At 42.0% G+C, this 19,469-nt stretch overlaps 2 protein-coding genes across 6 annotated transcripts in view; one reads left to right on the forward strand and one right to left on the reverse strand.

Moving 5' to 3' along the window:
- Pex1 (peroxisomal biogenesis factor 1) overlaps positions 1 to 1,333 on the forward strand; it is a 51,997-nt gene extending 50,664 nt beyond the window's left edge. For all 5 annotated transcript variants that reach the window (XR_010045377.1, XM_003475098.4, XM_063242731.1 and 2 more), the window contains one exon: positions 1,053 to 1,333. Coding sequence is in view for 4 of the 5 variants with exons in the window: in XM_003475098.4 (XP_003475146.1) it covers positions 1,053 to 1,134 (82 nt within the window). In the remaining variant the exon portion in view is untranslated. The remainder of the gene's footprint in view (positions 1 to 1,052) is intronic.
- Positions 1,334 to 9,901: 8,568 nt separating this feature from the next.
- On the reverse strand, positions 9,902 to 18,942 carry Gatad1 (GATA zinc finger domain containing 1). The gene is made up of 5 exons (XM_063242759.1): positions 18,345 to 18,942; positions 17,632 to 17,757; positions 16,225 to 16,284; positions 12,020 to 12,203; positions 9,902 to 11,301 (listed from the first exon to the last, which is right to left on the reverse strand). The coding sequence occupies exons 1-5, from the start codon at positions 18,663 to 18,665 to the stop codon at positions 11,111 to 11,113; spliced, it is 882 nt and encodes a 293-aa protein (XP_063098829.1). The 5' UTR covers positions 18,666 to 18,942; the 3' UTR covers positions 9,902 to 11,110.
- Between the last annotated feature and the right edge of the window lie 527 nt (positions 18,943 to 19,469).

The following is a 19,469-nucleotide window of genomic DNA, read 5'->3' on the forward strand; positions in this document are numbered from 1 at the left end:
TATTTATTCCTGGTTTCTCAAGAATAAAAATTTCAACTCTTATTTTATTTTGCATTACTTTGAGGCATGTGTGTATATACATGCATCAATAATATGTGCTTAAAGGAAAATCAGAAAATATAAAGTTAAAGAACCAGAAGTTTCATTTAATCTTACAAGATTTGCGTGCTAATACATTCCTTTTTTACCAGAATAAGAATATACTGCACCTATTGCTATTTTGCTGTCCGCCTTTTTAGCCATCCACACATCTTGCACATTCTTTTACATTTAAAGGGATTACTACTTTGTTGTTTTAATGTCATTTTATTGTATAGCAATAATACACTATCAAGATTTTGGGTATTCAGATTGCTTCCAGATGTTCACTGTTACAAGCAGTCTGGTAACAACTATTTTAATGAGAATTGAATGTCTGCCTAGAACTTTCAGTTGCATCAGCAGGGCACTTACACTTTTTAAGGCTTAAGAAATGTATTGCCAAATTGCCTTCCAGGAGGATTTTACAATGTGTGTTTCAGCAGCAGAATAGAGTGCCAGGTCAGTACCTGCACTAGTCCTGCACTAGTTGTGTTTTTCTAACCTTTGTCAGTTTGATTGCAGAAAAATGGTATCTTGTTTAATAATTTTCATTTGCTTGATTAAAACAATAGGTTTTGTAATTTTTGTGTTACTCATTGCCATTTATGTTTTATCTTTTCCAAATTTTCATTCTTCTTGCTCCTTTTTTCAATTAGATTACAGCTTTGAAAATTTATTTGTAAGAACTTTCTTTAATCTGATACAGTTTTTTTCACCTAGTTTGTTATTTCCCTTTTGTCTCTTAAAATACAATTTTGAATGGGGCTAGCGGTGTGCACCTGCAGGCAGGCTATTTTGGCTCAGGAGTTTGAGACCAGCTTATGTTGATACTTTGTCTAAAAAAAAAAAGATAGATATAGATGGACAAATATAAGTAGATGTATGTATGTATGTATATAATCCTGTTTGTAAGCATCAATTATCTCTTATTATTATAATATCTACATTTATCAAATACCTTATTTTTTAAGGTATGAAAGCTTTCAGAATCCAAAGAAGAAAAGTCAAAGTGGAACAATGTTTCGACCTGGACAGAAAGTAACTTTAGCATAAAATATACTTTTTTTTTTTTTTTTTTTTTTGTGGCTTCTCCGTATATTGTAACAGTACAAAAAAATGGTGTCTGTAAACTTTTTTTTGATTTGACAGATTTGGTTAATCATACAATTGCATATTGGTAACTGCTGTGATTATGTAATGATCAAGATTACTTGAGACTAATATTGTTGAATAAATTGAGATATTTATTACAGTTTATGTGTTTCATTTCCCATCAATTATATTAAATCCTTAATGAAATAATATTGACCAAGCAGTGGTGCATATTTCTCCTTTAAAGATAAAACAATAGAAAATATAATTAAATAAATGTCATAGAACAGTTGCATACTCAACATCTTTCTAGCCCTTGACAAATTTTAGTTACCACTTTCTTAACTTTTTAAAAATTCCTATTTTCTACTGATCCAAATATATACAGTTATATAAGTTATAAATTTACAACAGGAAATGAGATCACATCCCAAGATACACTTATCCATCAGAAAATCCAGGATCTTTTTGAATAATGTCGACTCCTCTCACGGTGGCACTGTGATTTTATCTTGGTATTCTCTTGATCTGCAAGCTATATTGTTAAATCAGCCACCATCTATACAAACTATGTATTTAGTATCTAATTACATGGTAATTGGGTAAGGGGAACGGAGAAAGTTAATTCAAATATGCAGGTATATAGGTGGTAATCATTGCCCTTTCCTCAGCTAATTAAGATGCGAGATCCGATATTCTTTTTTTTTTTTTTATTTTGAAAGTATACAACAGAGCAAGACAGAATAAAGCCAACTAAGATCGTACAGTGAAATTGGTACAGAACTTCACAGCAGATTACCGGGATAACAGTAATAGGTATCACGTATATTTTGTTATCTTTATAATAGTTGTTCTTTCAATCACGTATATCAAAATGAGATGAAATATAGAACACTATAGAACTTACTAAAACAGAATTTGAATAGAGCAGTACCATTAATCAGAAAAGAACAAAACAGTAATAAAAATATTTGCCTTCAAAGAGATGGTAGAAGGAAGTCCCCCTTATTTGCTGTGTCAACTTCCCAGGAGACACTCAGATTTCTGGTTCCCATTTGCTAATGGGTGGGGGAGGCGGGCAGAGAAGGGGGATGGGGATGGGAATGGGATATTTGGCTCTAGGCCGTGCATCAGCATCAGTAGGTTCACTATTGCTTAGCAAGGAGGCAGGCTGGTTGTTTGGTTTCACAGCATCCTAAGTTCCAACATGGCATGGATCTCAGGAGCTGCCAATGGTTCTCCCCCTGGAAAGGGCGCAGTCTGCCACCAAGATCCGATATTCTTTTAGTTCGCTATTCTGTTCCCTGCTCCCCTGACTTCAGCCAGTGTGCCGGCGGATTAGACCTTTCCTCAGTGGGATGACCTGAAACCTTTCTCCCTGAGCCATTTGCATACTTTCCATCTAATGTGGCAGAATTTGTCTCTTAAATACTTTTATACTCCACAGATTTCTGTTCATATTTTTCTCATTGCCTATTGGGTGTAGCAACTTTGTATTCCTTCTTTGAATCAGTTTACTACTCAGACCCCTTTGCTCCCAAGCCAAGTGGAATTACTGCTGTGTCTCTGCAGTTAAGTACATTTGAATTTTTAATAGATTTCCACTCTGGTTGGGGCTGCCCCTCAGTATAGTAGTAATGCATTCACTGATAGCGGGTCATAGCAGGGTTCTGCGTCTCCAGGAATGGAAGTGAATGCAGGCCCTATATCCCTGACCTTCTCCAGCGTGGTTACTTACCAGGGCCGTTGGAGTCTGCTGGAGAGTGGCCTTGGCTCCTTGGAAGAAGGGGTAAAGGAAGGAAGCTGCAGAGCAGGTACGTGGGAAGTTAGTGCAGAGCCCTTTCCCTGGACCCCAGAACTCAGTCTGCCTTGCAGTCCAGGCTATGATAATTAGCTGTTGGCTTTGCTGCTGCTGATCATCACATCCCCCTGGCCTGCCATAGTGCCGCTACCTGACCTCTGCTACCTCATGATCCACCCATTCCCACAGAGTCAACCCCTGACCATGCAACACCGCTCGCTTGGGTTCTCAGTTTACCGATGACAGTTTCACTCACTCAGCATCCTCTCCTTTGCCTTCCTGTGCTCTTTGGAATGTGAATCACCTTGTGCTTGCCAAGCAGGCACTTGTGCTGCTGAGCTAAACCCCAAGTCCACCAACAGGATTCTCGAGCTTTGCTGTGGCCACTCTTGTCTGTCTTTCCAAGGATGGCTCCCATGTCTCTGAGTCCCTGTGAAGCAGACAGCAGTTACAGCAATCCTGCTCTTGTAGCCAAGGGTTGCAAGGAGAACAATTACATCAGGACACATAATTTATAGTATTATCTATAATGGTCACCCAAGGAGTCAAATACAAAGAAAGTGCAGGAAATCTGTCCTCAACACTAAAGACCTAGACAATCCAGCCAAGGGCCTGGATCCATGGCAATAATCTACATGAGCTCAGTTGAAAACTTAGAGCCCATGTCAATGACCCATGCAAGTCTATCTCACAAATCTGCATTGGGAAGGCCCTAAAGTCAGTGGTGGAACCTAGAAAGTCTATGCCAGTGGGATGAAGGATCTGTGCCAGCAGGCTGAGGGTTCCATTCTGGAGCCAAGAGGCAATGCTCAAAATAAGGACCAGGGCTTCCCCCAAAAGTACCTCAGTTATCCTCATCGACAGTGAGGTCCTGAGCTCCTCTGATGATGAGGACAGTTGAGTACATATCAGGAAGCCAGTGTGACAAGCTTCTTCTGGAGATTGAACAGCATACATCTTTTCCTCTGGAGCCAGGAAGCAATGCTCAAAATAAGGAGCAGAGCACTGGAGTTACAGGCAACAACAAGGTCCTGGGCTCCTCTGATGATAACAGCCGAGTTCACATCAGGGGAGCCAGCATGACAAGCCCCTCCAGGAGAACCACCAACTCCAAACAACAACACTCTTCCTTTCCAGGTCTCCTTTTTATGCTGGCAACTGTCCTCAGGTAGGCCATCCATGCTCAGCTCATGCTGATTCAGTTCAGCTGGTGTTTAAATGGACCCCCAGTTACCAATCCACTACATGTGCCATTTCTCTGTATTCTGAAAATCTCAAGCAAAACTTATAACCCAGGACACAAGGACAAGTTGTACCTTGAGATATCTGTGCAGAGGACAGAGCTAAGAAAGGGAGACTGGGCTGTGGTGGGCCTGGAGGTTTCAAGTTTGGACATCACATCAGAAGTGACCTTGAGCCAGAGTCTGGGACCTCACAGAGGCCCGCCCTACTCCTTACCCACAGTTCCTCTCATAGCAGCGTTAGATCAGCAGAGAGAAAGCCAGAGGCGGTGCAAGGTACTGCTGCATTGCATCTCCTGCCCACTCACAATACAGATCCAGTTCCCGCATCAATGCTGATGGCTCAGAGACAGACACAGTGGGAAGCAAACTAGGAAGCTCTCTCTGTCGGTTTCATCATCCACAATTCTTTATCTCCTTTTCTATCGATAACTGGTTATTCAGTTATGTAGTCTTCATTTCTTGGATATCTGCTTAAAGTTTATGTTGACATAACATAAAAATTTACCATTTGACCCATGTCTAAGTGCACAGTCCAGTGGCATTAAATACATCCACATTGCTAGGCAACCACCATTATCCATTTCCAGAACTTTTGCATCATCCAAACAGAAGCTTTGCACCTATAAATAGTCTCTCCCTCTGGCCAAGATAACCTCACTTCTGCTTTCTGTCTCTGTGAATCTGGCCAGTCTAGTGCCATATGTAAGTGGAATTATATGGTATTTGTCCTTTTATGTTGGCTTAGATTGCTTTGGGCGTAATGGCTGTGTTCTGACATGGAGGGGAGAGAAAGTAAGTTTTTCATGCCTCTTTCCTTCTCACAAAAACATTCATCACAGTATACAAACTCTACATTCAGAGCACTCATCTAAAGTGAATTCCTTGCTGGGTGTGGTGGTACACACCTGTAATTCCAGCACTCTGGAGGCTGAGGCAGGAGGTTCACCATGAGTTGGAGGCCAGTTTGGGCTACGAAGTGAGTTCAAGGCCAGCCTGAATTGTAGAATGAAACCCTGTCTCAAAAAGACAACTAAATAAGTAAAGTGAATTTCTTCCCAGTGCCCCAACTTCCAACAGACAAAACATTCAGGGGCTGGGGATTTAGCTCAGCGGCGTAAGCACCTGCCTTGCAAGCAGGCAGTCGTGAGTTCAATCCCTGGTACCGATAAAAAGGAAAAAGACAAAAAAAAAAAAAAAAAAAAAAAAAAAAAAACATTCAGCCTGTGACATCACAAAATAAAAATTACAAGCCAGGAGCAGTGGCACATGCCTGTAACCTCAGCTAGTTTTCTATGTATCTATACACATATGTGAGGTATAAGATTTTGTTTTGTTTTTAACAAATTTGCATTCATTATCCAATCTTGCCTTCGCCTCCTCCTCCTTCTTTTTTGAGGCACAGGGTCTTGCTCTGGTGTCTAGGGTGCCCCTGAACTCCTGGGATCTGGCAGTCTTCCTGCCTTGACCTTCCCAAATAACAGGGACTAGAGGAGCACAATACTGTGCCCCGCCCTACCCTGAGTATTTTTTTGCAAGCTGAATGTTTATTTAAAAATAAGTATCAAAAATATCTATTTACGGTACAATAAGAGGGACACATGCAAACGAGAAAGGGGAGGCGGCCAGCCCTGCTGTGGAAAGTCCGTCTGTCAGTGTGTCGGGGCGAGGTTCACGGTTACCATGCCTGACGGCTGTGGTGGCCACATAGTGACAGTAAGCTAATATCAAACTCGCTCCACACCCGGAATGTTCTGATACGCATTTTCTCATGCTGCTAAGAATTCCTGGCATATGGGGCTGAGGATTTAGCTCAGCAACATAAAGCGCCTGCCTTGCAAGCAGGCAGTCATGAGTTCAATCCCTGGTACCAATAAAAAGGAAAAAGATAAAAAAAAAAAAAAAAAAAGAATTCCTGGCAAATGTCATTTCTGATATTTCATAAGACTGTATCACAAACATTCAAAAATTCACTTTCATATTGTTGTATCTTTAAGTTTCTGGGTTTTGACTACTTGAAATTATACCAAAAAAGACTGTAAATTACCTCTATTTATACAAAATTTTGGTCTATATTTCATATATTCTCAGTACCAGGGTTGGTCTGTGTGACCAAAACCACAGAGCATAAGTGATGGCGTGTCACTTGCAGATGGGTGACTATGCAAAGGTCATGGTTTCTGTGTTGGATTCCTCTCTCCTTGTTTGTGTGTTTGTCTCTGTGTGTGATGAGGAGCCTGAGTCATTCACTGTGAGGGAGATGTGCTGTGAGCAAAGCTATGGAGAGGCCACACAAGGAGGAAACTGCCTCCGCCAGCAGTCAGGAGTGAGCTGATTCTCATGTTTGCTGTTAGGATTTTCATTCCGTATACAATTTTTGTCTATAATCCAATCTGTTATCTTTCCTTCGTGACCTCTTTCACTACATTTTAATTTTTAAAAGAATTTAATGTATCTTAATATATATGTAATATTGCCACAGAAAAACCAGTATCATACCAAATGGAAGACTCTTTGCACCCCAGGAATCTAGAAGGTAACTGTTTATTACACTAGCGGGAATCTCAGTTCTGAATCAGCAGCACTGAGGCAGTTTCGCTCTCAATTTAAATAGTTTGCAAGTAGGAAGTAGAAGGCATCACATGATTGGTAATATGGATTGAACTAAGCTATATATTGTCAGGTAAACTGACTCTAAACACATTTGCTTCAAAGGAATTGTTTATCACAATGTAGGAACAGACTGGGGCTGAGGGGAGGGGGTTCAAGCAGAGTAGGCAGAGTGAAAAGAGTCTTTGACTGGGTTGCTTCGCCCCAACCAAAGCCCTTGAGGCCAGTTAGGAGCCATGTATTTTCTTAATTAAGGGAAAAATAAGCTGAGAACAGTCAAGTTGGCAGTGCATTATCAGAAGAAAAAGTGCTGGACCCAGTCAGGGCTGACTGAAGTTAGCAGGCCAGCTGAGCGATTTTAACTCGCTATAGCATGTCTTTAAGTTTGTTATTTTATAATTGTGCCTTTACTAATCATATCATCATGCCCCAATAATGTAGGCTACATGTACATTAATATGTAGTATCAGTGTATGGCATAGCAATATATGCTAATGCAGTTTTTAAAGAGGCAAATAATTCTAAATAGCTTATAAGGAAAAACAGCAGTTTCTTGCCTTCTCCTTTGGCATCTCAGTAACTATATCAGTCAGAATTTGATCAGAGCAAAGAGTGACCCAGCAGGAGACAGCTGAGAGGCTTCCCGGCCTTGGCCTGGCACTGGGGCAGGAGGTTGCTGAGGGCTCTGCACTTGTGCTGGGGTCACTTCAGCCGGGTAGGCTGTCTGGAAGGGAAGTTGGGCTTGAAATTCAGGAGAGGTGGGGCTGGGGATTTAGCTCAGTGGCATAAGCGCCTGCCTTGCAAGCAGGCAGTCGTGAGTTCAATCCCCGGTACCGATAAAAAGGAAAAAGAAAAAAAAAAAAAAAGAAATTCAGGAGAGGAAGGACAAACTGGAACATGCATCAATCTCTTTCCTCGAAACCAACAACTCAGGTGCCACAGTGCCCTCATCTCAGACCTATGGGGTCCTGAAACTGGGGAAGCTGAAGGAGGGCATTTCCTTCCCAGAACGGCATGAATACAGAACAATTAAATCACTTAACTGATTTCCTCAGCATGTCTGCCAGCACCCCGGGAAGATTTAACAACTACTCTTGATAAAGCACCCTACCAAGACACGGACTACTATCCAGTAAGACCGTATCACCACTGAAAAGTATACAACCACGTGTGCATGCTCAAGGTAGAAAATCTGGAAAATCCTGGAAGTATAATCAAGCAGCTGCAAAAAACCTCTGTGACTGTGTCAAGATTCTAGTTACTTCCTCCACCTGATACAAAAGGTGTTTTTTTTTTCTTTTTTTTCCGGCACTGAGGACTAAACCCAGGATTCCTCACAGAGATGTGTTCCCAGCCATTTTAATTTTGAGACAGGGTCTGTTTCCTGAGCTGAGCCAGAACTTGCGGTCCTCCTGCCTTAGCTCTCTGGAGCGCAGGCGTGTGCCACACCTGGCCCCCCAAAAGTTGCTCCTTGCAGGATCATGTAGTTCATCCTGTTTTGTGCCAGGGATAGAACCAGGGGCCTGTGCATGTTAAGGTAAGCGCCCTACCACTCATCTATATTCTCAGCTGCATCGCACAGTTCTGCATTTGGCTTTTTCTCTATTTGCATTTCTCCTGTCACTAACAACAGTCATTTTGGATGGTAGTAATGTTCCGTGAAATAAATATACTAGTTTATTGTTGTTTTTACTATTGCCCTCTTGGTAGTATTAGGGTTCTTTCTTGTACCTCTTTGGCACTGACCAATTCCTTGCTTCTATTCCTTGGATGCACTTTGTACTTCTTACAAAAGGTTTGGCAACCTCGTATCTGCTGTGAAGTAGGCTGCAGCATTCTATCATTCTATTTTTTTTTTTTTTTTGGTGCTGGGGATCAAACTCACGACTTTGTGTTTGCTAAGCAGGCACTTATGCCACTGAGCTAAACCCCTGGCTCCTAGGATGCAGCCACTTTTGAGCCATCTTTATTCTAAAGATGTGCATGTTATCTGTGGATACATAACAAACATACACCTAAACTAAATAATACCTTTCCCTCTACTGTTGTATGACTTCACCTATTTATGGCTGGGATGGAACTGTTAATTCAAATTTCTTAATAGAAAGTTCATATAAATTCTGAAAAAGTCTTTCATAGCCAAGAACCAGACTTGTGTGGAATAACTTTTTCAAATACTGTCTTTTTAAAATCTTATCTTTGAATGTATTATATATCACAAACATATACTAATAATTTTTTTTTTGTCTTTTTCATTTTTATCGGTACCGGGGATCAAACTCACGACTGCCTGCTTGCAAGGCAGGTGCTTATGCTGCTGAGCCAGATCTCCAGCCCCACTAATAACTTTTTTAAAAATCCTATTAAAACAACCTTTAAAATATCCTGCTAAAAAACAAAACATATAATGCAAACCTACCACGTGACAGTGTGAAATTCTACTTGACTATGTACAATGAAGTTTGAAATTTAGGTTAGTTAGCATTAAAAATCCAGTGAGTATTTGAGCTGACAGCATCTAACCTGTACTCCACACTATACAGCTCCCATATGTGAAGAGTAGGTACAGTGGGAACCGAGTGCAGACAAGCACATGAAACACGTCCTCCAACCTTGGGGAGTGTAGGGGTAGGAGCGGGGGCACCAAAGTAGAAACTTAAATGCAACCACAGAACAACACAGACTGGAGCCAGAAGAATCTGGAAAGTTTTCATGAGGCAGAATTTAAGAGCCTTGGGCTGGACAGGTGGTTAGCCTAGCACACAGGGAGCCCTGGTTCCATCCCCAGCCGGCAGGTGGTGCACTAGGGGCTCTGAACCAGCCTTTGCTAGAAAATGAAGAGGTGCAGAGGGCAAAGAGCTGAACTGTGACACGGGCGGCTCCTGTCTGCCTTGGCCTCAGCTGCCTGAGCCCAGGGACACAGCACCCCCGCCCTGCAGGCAAGGCTGCAGCACACCCACAAGGGCACCCCAGCCACCAACATCGCCACATGTCACTGACCTCACTCCTTCAACCCTGTTTGGGCTCGGCCCTAAGCCTGAGCCACTAAGTGAACCAAATAAATCCAAAATAAACATACTGTCAAAATACATTTTAATGTAAAAGTTTTGAACATTTAGTACTGTATTTAGAAAATATTTACATTGGTATTTACAATCCACTTTATTTTTGTGACAGAGATGACCACATATATGGAGCTATAACTATGTAAAGGAAGGGTAAGAGTTAAAGCTGCTACTGTGGAGATCATGATCCAATCAAACTGCTACAAGTTTTTTGAGGGTTGAAAAATGCAGGAGACATCAGGGTAGAAGAGGGAAGGCCGCAGATCCTTATTTACACCACTGTTCCCTCCCTTCACCAGCCTCCCCCAGCCAAGGCTTGGCAGGACCAGTGGACCCAGCTAGCTTCAGAGCAGACTTTTTTATCTAGCAAAGCTAACAACCTGCAAATCACTTCTCCGCCTATCAGCTGATCGGATGATAGCTGAGAAACTCTGGCAGCAGGCCTGAGGCCTGGGCCCAGGTACTGGTGAAGATGCCGTCTGCAGCATCTTGTGGTTTGGCCAGAAGCCTCAGTCTGACAGTGAGGGTGATGAAAACACAGAGGAACAGCTCTACAAGCTGCCACTGGGAGTTCTGTGTGCCACAGAAAAATTGGGTGAAAGAGAACAAAGCCAGGGCTAACCATAGCAGTCACTTCCCTCACAGTGGCCACAACTGTCACAGCATTTTCTGGATGGGGAGATAAGGCTCACTTGGCTTCATGACAGACACTACTCCTTATACCTACATTTTATTTCATTGCGTTCTTGGTCAAAAATCCAAGTTAATATTTTGTATTTGTATAAAAATATAATCTATTTTATGAATTTCCCGAAATAAACTATGAATAAAAAATAGACTAACTGTTCCTAATGAGCTCTCTGGAAACTGCAAACTGCAGTCTTTGCCTGGAAAGATAAATATATAGAACAGAATATATTCTATTCATAGAATGCCATGTTTAACTACATTTCATCCTTTTTTGTCCCTTGTACTTTTCTAAGTGACACATAATAAAGCTAATGATTATTAGCTAGTAAGGAAAAATATTTTTAGTCATTTTTCCGTTTAAGACTTTCATGAAAGAGACATGTGGCACATTTCATAGTATTACAAATACAAGAAAATGGGAGAACTAGGTAATTGTTTTGTATGCCAGAGGTCAAACCTAGGGCCTCACAGATGCTAGGCAAGTGCTGGATCAGTGAGATACATTCCCAGTTCCCATTTTAATTCTGTGACTACAAATGGTTGGCAACAGTCTCCTTAATAGTTATGGCGGGAGTAGGTCCAACATGTGTCCATATGTAACCCTTCTCTGGTCTGGTGGGGACAGTTGGAAATGGTGATGACCTTGACTTGAAATACTCAGAAGGTGCATGACAAACGAATTCCAAGTATTCCATCTTCCTCGGAAGGTCTTCCTCTGGCCCTAGAAAGTAGCCAATGGCAAGATTAAATGTTTTTGAATGTGCACTTCATTTTCATAAAATGTAAATATTCTTAGAAACCAGGAGGACACACTCTGGAGTGATTTAATATTAGCCCTTGAAACATGCACTACCCTGAAGTTACCATCATTTCTTCTACTTTGACTGCTTGCAGTATATGGATGGCATTCTTTCAAACGGAATGACTCTCCTGAGATTCTGAGCACAACACTGAGCCTTTACACAGTCTGCACATGGTTCTAAGTATTCTATGTGTCAGTGCTTTAAATCCTCCCAGCCCTCTCAGCTGGCGCTACTATTATTCCCATTTTACATATGAAAAAAGCAAGGCAAGGGGCATTAAAGGACTTGTCAAATAACTGCTGAGTGGTAGGCAGGGCTGTGAACCCAGGTAATCTGGTTCCAGAGTTTTGTTTTGATCTCCACACTATGGTGTCTCCTCCAGAATAGGGAAGCATGTTGAAGACACAGCAGGAAAGCAGCCATCTGCACAACAGGAAGCGCAGTTTCAATATCTTCCAATCTCCATGGTCCCTTGAACTCAGGCTGCCACCCTCCAGAGTTGTGAGACAATATATTTCTATTGTTCAAGCCACTCAGTCTGTGGCATTTTGTCATGGCAGCTCAAGCAGACTAATACATTCTTCTGCAAAACATCAGAGGTTAAATTCAACAAGATGCACCATTTGTCACACTCACCTATGATATAGGATGCGGGATCAAACTGATCTTTGGGGCTAGAGAGAGTGGGTATGAGCCAGGTCAGTGCAGCACTCTTCTCGCAGTACTGGTCCTGGATAAAACCCCTGATCTGAGCATAGTAGGGCTTTCCATCTTGTTCATCAATCACAGAAACAACATCTCCAATTTGGTAATATACTCCCTGGGGCAAACAGAAGATTAATCTCTTATTTAAAATAAAAATATATTCAGCAGCATAAGCACCTGCCTGGCAAGTGCGAGGTCATGAGTTCAATCCCTAATACCAAAACAAAAAAACAAAAACCCCCCAACAAAATAATCCTGAATGAAACTTTTGTATACCCACACACACAAATTTGCACCTGTTCATAAAAATTCTTTGATTTTATACCATGACAGCACTGTCTCTATCTTTTTAAAAAAGATTTCATTGTCTTAAGAGTCATTTAGGTTGGGGCTGGGTATTTAGCTCAGCGGCATAAGCACCTGCCTTGCAAACAGGCAGTTGTGAGTTCGATCCCTGGTACTGATAAAAACGATAAAGACCAAAAAAAAGAGTTATTTGGGTTCACAGAACACGAGTGGTAGGTACAGAGGTTTTCCTTATACTCCTACCTGCAAATGTATGGCCTCTATTAATGTCTCCCACCAGGGTGGTGTGCTCGTTACAGCTGATGAACCTCTACTGAAACATCATTATCACCCAGAAACCACAGCTGAGTTTAGTATAAAATCTTGGTGAGGTATATTACTTGGGTTTGGGCAAACATATGACATGTATCTGCCATTATGGTCTCACACAGTTTTACTGGCCTACAATCTCCTCTGAGCTCCATGCTACTTTTTTGCCCAGACTCATTAGGCTATAGAAAGACTAAGTGACTTACTGAAAATCATACAGGCAGAAACTGCAGCCTGCACTCCTGTATCGGCTCAATGGTCTTTCTCTGTACTACCCTGAAAATCTGTGCTTACCTGCTGAGAATATACTCTATGACCTCCTACCTTACCATTCATTCAAAAGAATAGATACCATAAATTCAAACCAAAAGAAGTAACAGAAACTCTTTGGTTATCATCAGTACCAAGCTGTGTTCACCCTCACTTTACCCTACATTTCCCAGACTCACTGCCACATGTCTCTTCCACACCATTTAGTTTTGTATCTTCCCACAATACAATTACCAGTATTTCTGGCATTCAAAGTTTTGTGACTTATTTAATTTCTGTTCTACCTTAATACCCAGTTAACTGATCTGTATCCTTGTACTGTTCATTCCATGCCCTCTTCTCTGGGTCTCAAAATGGAAACACTCTTTTGACGTGATGGCTGATTCAAGTTTCTATGACATTCTGCCACTTCTTCAGGCAAGTGAACAGCTCTGCATAGGCCAAAGGGTCCCTGACTGCTGCAAAAGTGATTCACTGTTGCTTCCCATGAAACAGGGCTTTTGGTAAAGTGGCTGGGCTGTGCACCTCAGGCATAAGAATGATTCTGAAGAAATACTTCTAGCAACTGAACCGAAACATGAGCACTGAAACTGAAACTAGATGAGTAGAAACTGCTGGTGGCCTTCATCCATGTGCTCAATGGTGAATGCTGCAGCTAATCATAATGAATGGATACAGTTAACGCATGCCACATACCCATCACCAGCTGGTCCCTTCAAACAGCTTGAATCTATGATTAGCTTTGTAGTCAATGGTACCCCCCTTGCCTGTTGGGGATATGGTCCAAGACCCCCTAGTGGATGCCCAAAACCTGGATACTACCGAACTTCATATATTGATTTTTCCTGTACTTATGATAGTTTAATTTATAAATTAGATACAGAAATGAATTCACAATAATTAATAATGAAATAGGACAGTCATAGTAATGTATTGTAGTAAATTAATTAAAATTCATGAATTAGTTATTTCTGGAATTTTCAACTTAATATTTTCAAAATGCAGAAGCTCAGCAAGTAGGAACTGGGTCAGGGATTTAGCTCAGCAGCATAAGGGCCTGCCTGGTAAGCTCGAGATCGTGAATTTGATCCTCAGTACCAAAAAAAAAAAAAAAAAAAAGCAGAAACTGTGGGGAAGGAGAGATTACATATATGTAACATCAAACAGGACTGGGACACTTGATAGAAGTAGTCTCTCATCTGCTGGCTGGACATGTTTCAAAGTTTCTGTCCAAGAGGAAGAGCTGATTAGGAGTCATCAGACTCAGTTCATGGAGTTGCTGTCATGCAGTTCTCCACAGAGGCCACTTAATCCTATGGTTCCTGGGTACCCACACTCTTGCCTATCATCCACTCATGTTCCTCTTGCATGCTTGATCTGGGCTGGCAGTCACCTTTCTAACACCCACCATGGTGCTGGCTCTGGGTTTCTGCAACTTAAGAATTTCATTTTTTGGGCCTTATTTAATAAGCACATGTAGTTGACAATGTCTCAGAGTATAATTAACAGGTTCCACATGCGTTTCCACTGGACACATACAGAAATCACTAGCACACTAGATCCTTGGCTTTCCGATGTAATCTACAAATGATGTTCAGTTGGGAAAGTTGAAACCAAAATTTAAAGATGAGATGATGCTAATGACAACTACTCATTTAGTGCTAACGATACCAAGTAGTTAACACGCACCAGCTCAGGAGATGAGTACTAACAACTCTTAGTTTACACATGACCGTTAACAAGCTCGGTCCTAGCCAAGTCACACAGACACCTGCAGAACTCAGGAGCCATTTGGGATTAGATTCCTGATTCAGGCTGCTTTGCTCAATGAATTCTCAGCTGTGCAATCTTGAAGAAGTTCATTTCTGTCCTCAGTGTACTCATCCATAAAAGATGAAGAAAACAGTGTCCATCCCATGGAGTTGACTGAATAAAATAAGACAAGTAAAATGCTCTGCTTGCTGCCTGCTACACAGCAAGCACCCGCTACACTTTGGCTACTTCTTATTAAGAATGTGCAAAAAGGAATTATGAAATGCTACAAACACAGGAGACATGCCTACCTGTGTATAGACTATTTCTGACTGATAAGTACCTGTTAGCTAATAAATACACTCAATGGTCATAAAGTAACATGCCACTTGAACTTTGCTGGAATTGGTCCATATGAACTAAGCTCTAATTTATATGACTGCCTCTTACCTACCAGTTCAAATGCCAAAACACTGAATGACTGATTGCTGCTTGGCCAGACCCACCAAGCCTTGGCTTTTTGCAATGTTGCAATTTATTTCCTGAGGCTTCCAGTTTGCTAGCAATAAGTCACTGCTCTTATGGAGGTAACAAGTTATCTGTGCACCTTTGTGTGAGGAAATCTGACCTCACTTTATCAAAACATCTTAATATTCTGTTACCATGAACTTCTAGTAGGTATGAATTCTCACTACTCTCAATTTCTCTCACCTCTGCTTAAAGGAATTTTAGTCTCTGGAACTACAGTACTAGACAGCACGGTCTTGTATTTCCTATAATCCCACATCCTGCCAGTGTCCTCCTCAGCCATCAAAGTCTCATGCAGTCATAGATGGGGCTTTTTCTGAGGTGGCTGAATTTAGAGTGTGTGGCTGATTCATAGTGCAATGCTGGCATTAAGGGTAGGTGATTACTAAATCAGTCCACCGGTTGGTTTGGCACCGACCTAATCCCAGTAGCCTGGATACAATACAAGGGACAGAAAGAGGCTTACCTTTTCCCTTGCTTGCTTGCTTTGCTACCCTCTGCCTGTCATAAACTTAATCATCTATGATACCACACTGTCTTAGAGCCAACCAATTATAGATTGAAACTTCTACAAACTGGGAGCTAACTAATCTTTTCTTCCCTTAACTTGTGGGTGCTGGGTATTTTGTCTCAACAACAACAAAAGTAACTAAGACAAACACCATTGTGTTAGCAGGGATGGCTCACTGTTCCATGGTTCAGCATGGATTAGCATGTTTAAGAATAATTTACATAGCTATAGTTTAAAAAATATATACTTAATTCTTTCACATCATTTTTTTCCACAGGCAACTTTTCTTCCTACTTCAGTTCTTGATGCTTTACAACAGTTACCTAGAAGGAAAATGACTTACAAGAGAACAAAAACCATAATCACACTTTATGCAATTAAGAATAACAGAGACGTGTAGACTAAGCCAACATTTTAGCAGCGTATTATATGCCACAGCCCCAATTGCACAGATGATTACCTTGTAGAAGATAGATTCTGCAGTGATGATGGTGGAAACAGATTCAGGAGCTTTGATGGGCTATGAAAAAATAAGAAGTAAAAATATTAGCACATTCATGGTATGTATGCACATATAGCACATGTAGACACAAAGAAAGCTAGTAATTTGAGAAATTCTAAATTTTGTTGTTTGGTGACAAGAACTGCAATAAAAAGATCTGAGTATTGGGGTAAAACACATCCTGAGTATGTTTCCACTGTTCATGCTACAATTAGTTTAAAAACTGCTGAGAAACAGGAGACAAGGGTCTGATTAGGCTGTTGAGACCTACCACAAAGCTCTTTCAGAACGTCATTAGATATCAGCACCCCAATTGTAAAAGTTACTGCCTCAAATGGACTAAGTATGACAGAATGGAAATGACATAAAATGCATAGGTGAATACTGTACAAAGTGAAAAAGCGTCTCTTCGAACACACAGTCCATCTTAATACTGGAATCTGCCAGGTTACTCATCAATTTTGTACCAAGCCTGAACTAAAGCTCTGGAAACTTTCCTGGGAGCTCTTAGTAATCTGCCACATTCCAATCATCACTGAAATGCCCTCATAAATTGCTATATACCCTTAATGCTACATCAGTGAAAATAAGCATCTCCCATCTGTCTTGGTACAGTCCTTGAAGGGACTACAGATATGGATGCCTTATTTTATGAAAACTAAATTACAAAAATTTAAAGTAGAAGATGTTACTCTTATTAGGAATTCACAATCTTCACAAGACTCTACCTTAGGACCCTCTGATTTATAAATGAAAATACTCAACTTCAGAAATGCCTGTACTGGTGAATGAAATGAGTATAATACTGAAGGGTTTTTTTTTTTTTAAGTCTATAATGCATTTTCCATTGTCCCCTTGTGTTTACAAAAACTAAAACCTATTCCAACAAAAAAGCACTTTTGATGGCCTCCAGCGCAGGCCTTTCAACAGTCTGCTCCATTTTGTACAATAGAGGAGGAAATAAAGATTTAGGAACAATTCTAATTTATCACTATGCATCAAAAGATACATTTTCTAGGGCTATGCTAACACACAGATAGGAAAACGAGTTCCAATATAATTTACTTTGATCTTTAAAAGATCAAGAGAGTTTTCTTAGTGTGTCCAGCCACATTAAGAACTGTAATCTCTTTTTTCCTTTACACAGACTAATCTGATAAAATGTGTTCCAGATTGATGTTTCTTTTAGACTCATTTTTTCTCAGAGGAAAAAACACATCAAAAAGGAAAAAGTGCATTATTCACATTACAGTGCAGGAGGAGGACTCCCATAGCAGTGTCCACATTCAATGGTGAGAAAAGAAGGCAGCAAAGGACACAAAAACATATGCCATCACAGCACGACACTGGCCACAATTGTCTTACATTTTTCAGTTTGAAAATATGTCTTCTTCCTTTTCCTTTGGTAGAAACTTTCTTTTCAGCAGCTGGAGCAGATTTGTACTTTGTGTTTCTGAGCCGTGCAGACCGTCTGTGAATTTCCTGCTTGCTCTGTTATATAAACAATTACAGAACAAAAAGTAAAACTGTAGATAGGTTGCTGTCTAGAGACAGCCATCTTACAAGGCTCCCACGCTGTACACTTTGGAAAGATCTAAAAATTAAAACCTAAGAGAAGCCAGGGAAGAGAGCAGGTAAACATCTCCGTGTCCTCCAAGGGGTGTAAACTGCATAATACGGCAAAGGACGGGAGGGGATCTAGGTCAAGGAAGAAGTACGGATTTACCGCATTTGTCACTGAGAAAAAACCGTCGGGTTACAGCATATCCTACAATGGAATATTTATGCCACTTAAATTGACACAGTTATTTAACACATAATAAAATAACGGGGAAGGTGTATTATTATTACGACAAATGCAGCATGACACCATTTACAACGTGTTAAACGAGTGCATAAACGGACGTTCGGCTGCTACTGAAAATACTGTTACAAAGGGCAAACTTATCAAGAGCTTTATTTTCTGGTTTCTGTACCCTCTGAATTTCCCAGGATGGGAAAGGAGCTTGGGCGTGCGGCCCTCCCCGACCTCTCCAGGTAGGAAAGCGTCCAGCTCCAGGCCCACCCGCAGCGCTCACCTGCTTGCCGCTCCCGCCCCCGTTGCTCTGCGCAGGCGCGGCCGAGCTGCTGGTGAAGGTCGCTGAGCTGAAGCCGCCGCTGCTGCTGCTGCTGCTGCTGCTGCCGCCGCCGCCGCCGCCGCCGCCGCCGCCGCCGCCGCCGCCGCCGCCGCCGCCGCCGCCGCCGCCGCCCCCAGTTCCACTGGCCGCTCCCGAGCCGCTGGCCGCGCCGCCCCGACCCGTGCAGTGGTGGCAGAGGATCTCGCCCTGCGGGCCCTTCTTCCACATGGAGGACGACGTAGTCTTGCAGCCGCTGCAGGTGGGCTTCAGGCCCAGCGGCATGGCGGCCGGCTCGGACGGCCCGCGCGGGCGCAGCGACACGGGAATGGCGGCCACCTGTCCCGGCCGCCCGCTGGTCGGCCTGCCACCCCGGCTGTTAACACAAGAGCCGCGAGGCCGTGGGTGAGGACGGGTCCCACCCGTCAAGTACCGAGCTGCGCCGCTGCCCCCAGGAGGCGGGACGCGTTCCACCGCCCGCGGGGCTGCCGAGGACACAGGACCAAGCGCGGGCTGGCGGAGCCGGCCCAGCCGCGGGCACTTCCGGCGATGGGCGGGCCCTGCGCCCGCTGCTTCAACGCCTGACCGGAAGTGCCGCGGAATGTCCTCGCTGCAGTTCCGCTGGTGCTCTCCTGGGGGAGCCGGTCTCAAACTTTCTGATCACTGAAGACTAGACTTTGCCGGCCAGAATACGGGGTGCCAGTTAAATGTAACTTCCAAGTGAACAATGAATAATTTTTTAGTGAGCGTATCCCTGGTGATAATCGTTTATCTGAAATCTGTGTGTAACTAGGTAGCTCAGACTTATTTGCTGAATCTGGAAGTCCTACCCAGGACCTTTTGTACTGTTCAAAAGTCAATACTTTTGTTGAGGCAGGAGGATAACGAGTTCCCGCCTAGCATGGGCAATTTAAGCATTTCTTTTTTTTTTTTTTTTTTTTTTTTTTTTATTTAAGGAGAAAAAAGAAAAAACAAAACAGAAAAAGAGTACAAGTTATACAGAATTTCAGAAAAAATAATAGGAAATCTCTAGTTAATAGATTACATATTGTCATCTTAGAAATAGTTGTTCAAGTTACCAAATTAAAG

Source organism: Cavia porcellus, unplaced genomic scaffold, assembly GCF_034190915.1.
Source record: "Cavia porcellus strain 051 isolate PalLab524CR breed Dunkin Hartley unplaced genomic scaffold, mCavPor4.1 scaffold_2, whole genome shotgun sequence".
NCBI classification, from domain to species: Eukaryota; Metazoa; Chordata; class Mammalia; order Rodentia; family Caviidae; genus Cavia; species Cavia porcellus.

What these genes read in the sequence shown, in the direction of transcription:
- Gatad1 (XM_063242759.1), bottom strand. Translation starts at nt 18,665, where the DNA reads ATGCCGCTGGGCCTGAAGCCCACCTGCAGCGGCTGCAAGACTACGTCG. An exon ending in GGGGCGGGAGCGGCAAGCAG is followed by an intron (nt 17,758 to 18,344) that starts GTGAGCGCTGCG and finishes TTTATATAACAG; the next exon opens with AGCAAGCAGGAAATTCACAG. An exon ending in TCCCGCATCCTATATCATAG is followed by an intron (nt 11,302 to 12,019) that starts GTGAGTGTGACA and finishes GCTACTTTCTAG; the next exon opens with GGCCAGAGGAAGACCTTCCG.